The sequence below is a fragment of the Musca autumnalis genome, unplaced genomic scaffold, assembly GCF_047663935.1.
Source record: "Musca autumnalis isolate F117 unplaced genomic scaffold, ASM4766393v1 scaffold_3, whole genome shotgun sequence".
In the NCBI taxonomy this organism is placed as follows: domain Eukaryota; kingdom Metazoa; phylum Arthropoda; class Insecta; order Diptera; family Muscidae; genus Musca; species Musca autumnalis.
Genome location: NW_027411866.1, coordinates 16,280,634 through 16,287,104, shown reverse-complemented (window position 1 = coordinate 16,287,104; position 6,471 = coordinate 16,280,634). Strand labels below are relative to the sequence as shown.

The 6,471-nt window shown below is 35.6% G+C and overlaps 1 protein-coding gene across 1 annotated transcript; it reads left to right on the top strand.

The window, feature by feature from the left end:
- Window positions 1-242: 242 nt before the first annotated feature.
- Window positions 243-764, top strand: LOC141397106 (uncharacterized). The gene has a single exon (XM_073973026.1). It carries the CDS (start codon window positions 243-245, stop codon window positions 762-764), a length of 522 nt encoding a protein of 173 aa, XP_073829127.1.
- The last annotated feature ends 5,707 nt before the right edge of the window (window positions 765-6,471 follow it).

Here is a 6,471-nt window from a genome sequence, read left to right as displayed (position 1 = left end):
GAGATTTTAATGCTCAAGTGGGATGTGACAATGATGGGTACGAGAGTGTCGTAGGAACCCACGCACTTGGAAATCGCAACACTAATGGCGAACTACTAATAGAACTGTGCTGTAACTTTGATCTCAAGATAGGTGGTTCGCTTTTCCCTCACAAGCGAAACCATAAAACTACGTGGAGAGCTCCCTCTGGCAATTATGAGAACCAAATTGACCATATTTGTATATCAAGAAAGTGGAGCAGTATGCTATGTGATGTACGCAACAAAAGAAGTGCAGAAATCGGAAGTGACCATTATCTCGTTTTAGCAGAGGTAAAACTAAAACTATCCCAGCAGAAAAAGAAGAATGTCGACTCACAAAGAAAAACCCTTGATATCGAGAAACGAAAAAACAGCACAACCAAAAATATGTTCATAGACAAAGTATGTAATATCAACATAAACTCCCTTGATACACTAGAAGAGAAATGGAAACGATTTAAGGACAACATAACGGAAATATGCACGACAGTTTTAGGATTGAAGCGAAAACAACAAGATGCCGATTGGATAACGAGTGAAACATGGGAACTAATTGAAGAAAGGAAAATCGTCAAGGGCAAAATGCTTTCTGAAAATGCTGAAGACAAGTTGGAACTATTCAGAGAGAAGCACAAACAGTTATCCAAAGATATTAAAAAGCAGGTAAAAAAGGACAAAAAGACTTACTATGGTAAAATGGGGAATGAGGCTCAGACAGCTGCTAACAAGGGGAACTCAAAATAACTCTATAAAATTATAAGGACATTGAGTGGCAAGGATACACTCATAAGTAACACGCCTGTAGAAGATGAAACAGGGTCTCTCGTGACATCAAAAGACGAACAAACAAAAGTTTGGAAAAGACATTTTGAAAAAACGCTGAACATCAGCCAAAACCACCAAGCACAATTCCTCATCTCAAAAATACATCCCACAAATGCAGAGGTAAAAACAGAAAATCCTTCAATTGCTGAAATAGAAGAAGCGATTAATACCCTAAAACCCGGTAAAGCCCCAGGCAACGACGGTATTCCAGCAGAATGCTTTAAAGTCTGTAGCAATATAATGGCTTAAAAACTACACCCGTTATTCAAACAGATATGGGAGGAGGAAACTATCCCACAAGACTGGAAAGAGTCAATTATAGTGAATCTTCCTAAAAAGAGTAACAGAACAAAATGTGGCAACTGGAGTGGCATATCCTTACTGCCATCAACACTACAAATTTTCAACAAAATAATTTTAAATAGAATAGCCGAAACATTAGAAAAATTGTTGCGAAAAAACCAAGCTGGTTTCCGAGCAAGGAGTTCATGTATCGACCACATATGCACAACAAGAATCATCATTGAACAATCCGTAGAGTATAACGCAAGTTTATATCTAGCATTTGTGGACTATGAAAAAGCGTTCGATGCCCTAAACAGAAAATACATATGGAGCTCACTTCTATCAAAAGGAATACCCAAGAAACTAGTGACACTTATAGAAAATAGCTATATTGGTACGACTTCCAGAGTGTTGCACGAAGGAGTCCTCAGCGAAGCGTTTTTTACAACCAGCGGAGTGCGACAAGGCTGCACATTATCACCGCTATTATTTTGAAAATCTAGACTCAACACCATCTGGTCTAAATTGGAATTTGTTCGACAAACTTGGGGATCTGGAGTATGCAGACGATGCCGTTTTACTTACAACAACATACTCAGATATGCAAAATAAATTACTCAACCTGTCAGAGGAATCATTAAAAGTTGGTCTGAAGATAAACTGCGGCAAAACAAGAACTATGAGGATAAATGCCAATAATAACAACCCGTTTATGATATATGGAGAAGCAATACAGAATGTGGACCGTTTTGAATATCTTGGTAGCATTTTATCAACAAAAGGAGGTAACACGGAGGACGTTGATAACCGTATTAGAAAAACCAAGGAACGTTTGCGTCGCTGAAAAACATTTGGTCATCTGAGACATTAAATATAAAAACAAAAATCAATATCTTCAATTCTTGCGTGAAATCTACGCTACTGTATGGATCCGAGACATGGCTTACCAATACCACAATAACCAATAAACTTCAAGTATTTATAAACAGATGTCTTCGCAACATATTAAAAATATGGTGGCCACAAACTATATCTAACGAACGTCTCTGGAATATAACAAATCAACAGGAAATAAAATCTGCAATCACTCTAAGGAAATATGGCTGGCTCGGCCACACTCTTAGAAAAAGCGAAACTGATATTTCCAACTCAGCTCTCTATTGGAATCCCCAAGGACGACGCAATAGAAGCAGGCCGAAAACAACATGGAGAAGAACACTAACAACAGAAGCCAATTTATCAATCGATCAATTAAAATATATAGCAAATGATAGAAATGAATGGAGAATCTTTGAAAATAGACTAAGTTTATAATATGTTACACGTTTATAAACATGTCATAATAAATAAATAAATGACACCTTATTGCGTTAAAATGACGATATATATTTGGAGGACTATCTCTTACACTACATTCGTTAAAGTCTTTCCGAGCACAAAATAGAAGATCTGCAAAGAAAAGTAATATTTTTAATTTATTTGGTTAATAACACTGGAAGGAACTTTAGGTCTATAAACTTGGAGGTATTGAACACATACTTTAAAGCAACCTTAAACAAGTAAAAAGCAGTTAAGTTCGGCCGGGCCGAACTTTTTATACCCTCCACCATAAAATAGTCTTAATTAAAATGGAATAATTAGGGTCCTTTTACAATTTTAGGTGGAACAACTTTTCGACAATGGATAGACTCCTACTGTCTCCCACTATTGCTTAAATTACACTGTGAACACAAATGTTGGGGCAGAGATAATTCCTTTTGGAGAAGAAAGCCCTTGGTGTGTGTATATTAAAACCCCGAAGGACAGATGCGCCGTGAGTCGAACTTCCGCGTTATGGCGTGATTAAGCCATCATGAATTAGCATTATATCTTTGTTTGTTGTTTTTGTAGAGCACTTAAGCAACAGTGAACAAAGATATAACGCTAATTCCTGATGGCCCACAGGGTCTCTAACAAAAATTTGTCCTTCGGGGTTCATAATATACTCACCAAGGCCTTTCTTCCCCAAGAGTAATTTTCCGTGCCCCAGACTTTCACCGCCATTTTGTTGCACAGTGTTATCTAATCTAATCTAAAAAAATGTTTTCAGCTAGGTGAAAGGTACCACCTACGGGGCTATATCAAAGAGTCAACCTATCTTTAAATTTTTTGGCGGAAAAGTTTTATAGCTGCAGGGAACTTCAAGAGTCAAATTGAGGGTAGTTTCACCAAAATAATGTAGACCCTCAAAAATGGACCCTTGTTGACGAATTTTAGTGAAGAAATTTCGTGACCACTGAAAATTCCCGAAAATCGGGAGGTACAGTTATATAGGGGGATATACCAAAACATGGACCTATATTGACGATTATTTTTGAATAGACAAAATTGTAGCTAAAATTCTCAAAACACCGAAAATCGGGAGATACCGTTATATGGGGGCTATAGCAAAACATGGACCTATGTTGACGATGTTTCGTTGGAGATGTTTTATGACCACTGAGAACTTCAAATGTCAAATTACGGCTATTTCGGTTAAAAACTGTAGCTAAAATTCTCAAAATACCGAAAATTGGGAGGTACCGTTATATGGGGGCTATAGCAAAACATGGACCTATGTTGACGATGTTTGGTGGGGATGTTTCATGACCACTGAGAACCTCAAATGGCAAATTACAGCTAGTTCGGTTAAAAATTGTAGCTAAAATTCTCAAAATACCGAAAATCGGAAGGTACCGTTATATGGGGGCTATACCAAAACATGGACCTATGTTGACGATGTTTCGTGGAGATGTTTCATGACCACTGAGAACCTCAAATGTCAAATTGCAAATAGTTCGGTTAAAATTTGTGGCTAAAATTCTCAAAATTCCGAAAATCGGGAGGTACCGTTATATGGGGACTATATCAAAACATGTACCTATGCCCATATCCTTTGGGATATAAGTTTGTTGATCACTAGGAACCCTAATTGCCAAATTATAGCTAATTCGGTCTGCAAATGTGGCGAAGAACGTCAAAATACCTCAAATCCGGAGGTACCTTTATATGGGGGCTATACCAAAAAGTGGACCTATATAGCCCATCTTCGAACTTGACCTGCCTATGGAAAAAAGACCCTCGGGTGCAAAATTTCAGCACTCTATCTCAATTGTTGCGGACGCTAGAGTGATTACAACAGACGGACAGACAGACGGACAGACGGACAGACAGACAGACGGACATGGCTAGATCGTCTTATAATTTTATCCTGATCAAGAATATATATACTTTATAGGGTCTCAAATGATTAGTTCGATGTGTTACAAACAGAATGACAAACTTAATATACCCTCCATACTATGCACGATGGGGCCAATGACAGGTTTTCGAGGCAACAAATCACTGGGGCAAGCTAGACCTTGCAAATTTTGTACAGATGTTTATAATGGGCTTAGAAACTAATATGCCAAATTTGGTTCATATCGGTTCATATATACGTATAGCTGCCGTATATATGTTCGCCCGATTTCAAGCAGTTGATGGACCAAACACGCAAATTCTGCCCAATTTTTATGCGATTTGGAAAATACCACGGAATTAGGACTACAAATAAGTTTGCCAAGTTATATTGAAATCGGTTCAGATTTTGATATTGCTCCCATATATATTTTCGCCCGATTTTAGGTATTTGGTGCACCAATCCCGCTATGTATGTCCAATCTTGATGAAATTTGAAATGTGTGACGTATTTTGGTCTAGAAACATTTTTGGCAAATCATATTGAAATCGGTTCAGAATTGGATATAGCTCCCATATATATGTTAGCCCGATTTCAGGAAAATGATTGACCAAGCATGCAAATTCCATCAAATTACAATAAAATTTGGAAAATTTTACGGAATTCGGACTACAAATAAGTTTGTCAAGCTATATTGAAATCGGTTCAGATATAGAAATAGCTCCCCTATATACATATGTTCAAATTTCATGGTTTTGTCTGTGGTTTGTTATAAGTTAATAAAAAAAGGTTCCAAATTTAGTAAAAATCGGCTAAGATTCCGCCACAAAAGCCAAAGTTTGCAATATCTTTGAAATTATATACTATTATTATTATTTACGTCTATTAAATTTTTCCGAAATCCAATTGGTAACATTAATAGGTTTCCGATTATTCGCCAACCAAAACATAAAAATGTCCATATTTTTAAGTATTACGACATCTGAAATCAGATTTTTATGAAAAGGCGCAGATATGCGCAGCTAATTTTTTCATAAAATGATAGTACACATTAATACCTTTCACCACATATATATAATATCCTAGATCTACCTAGATCTCAAAAGTTATACTCCAGAGAACACATGGATAACAAAGTGAAATACTCCAAAAAAGACATAACATCTTAACTCAAAAATACATTTACCACACATAACATTTTTATTATTTGTTAACACTATCTTATTTTACATACCCATTGAAGAGCTCTCCATGTTTAAAAAATATAAAAATGTCGAAATGTTCTTTTTTGGCGCCTAAAATGCTTTCACTACTTATTTATAATGATTTTCGGAAAATGATGCATAAGAAAATATGTCACCATTGCCAGATCAGTATGTCGCTATGTGATGTTGCCAGATTGATTTATTTTTTTATTTTTAGTGATTCAGAGTGTTGGCAATCGAAATCCGTTATTATTTTTTTCAAATTGCTCACTTCAAAAATTGACTTTTTGCCTCGAAAACCTGCTATTGGCCCCATCGTGCTATGGTGGAGGGTATAAAAATACAACATTTTATTGCCATTTTTTAACAACGACTGAATTAAAAGCATTTGTAGTTGTATTATTAAAAGATAAAAATAGTTTAATATGTACCATGTTTATTGGACTCTTGGTTCTAAAAATATGCTGAGAATAGAAATGTTCCTAAAACTTTTTAGAACAGAAATGTTCCTAAAACTATTTGCATTTGCTTTTTGGTTGAGGGTCCTTAAAAATATTCTTTAAAAAACAACGTTTCTTAAGTTAAGATTCCTTTGACTAATATTCTTTAGAAATTCACGTTCCTTTGTTGAGGTTCCTTTGAAAATATTTTTAAAAAACCGACGTGTCTTTGGTTAAAAAATATTCTTTAAAAACCAACATTTCGTTGGTTGAGGATTTTTTGAAAAATATTCTTTAAAAACCCACGTTTCTTTGGTTGAGGTTCCTTTGTAAAATATTCTTTAAAAACCACCGTTTCTTTGGTTGAGGTTCCTTTGAAAAGTATTCTTTTCATCAATGACATGCCAAATATTATACGCCACTCAAATGTTCTAATGTATTCGGATGATATCAAAATATTTTATTCTTTTAAAGTAACTTCCTATCAACGTTATTTG

Excerpts from the sequence above, each read along its gene's own strand:
- LOC141397106 (XM_073973026.1), top strand. The coding sequence starts at position 243 with ATGCTATGTGATGTACGCAACAAAAGAAGTGCAGAAATCGGAAGTGAC.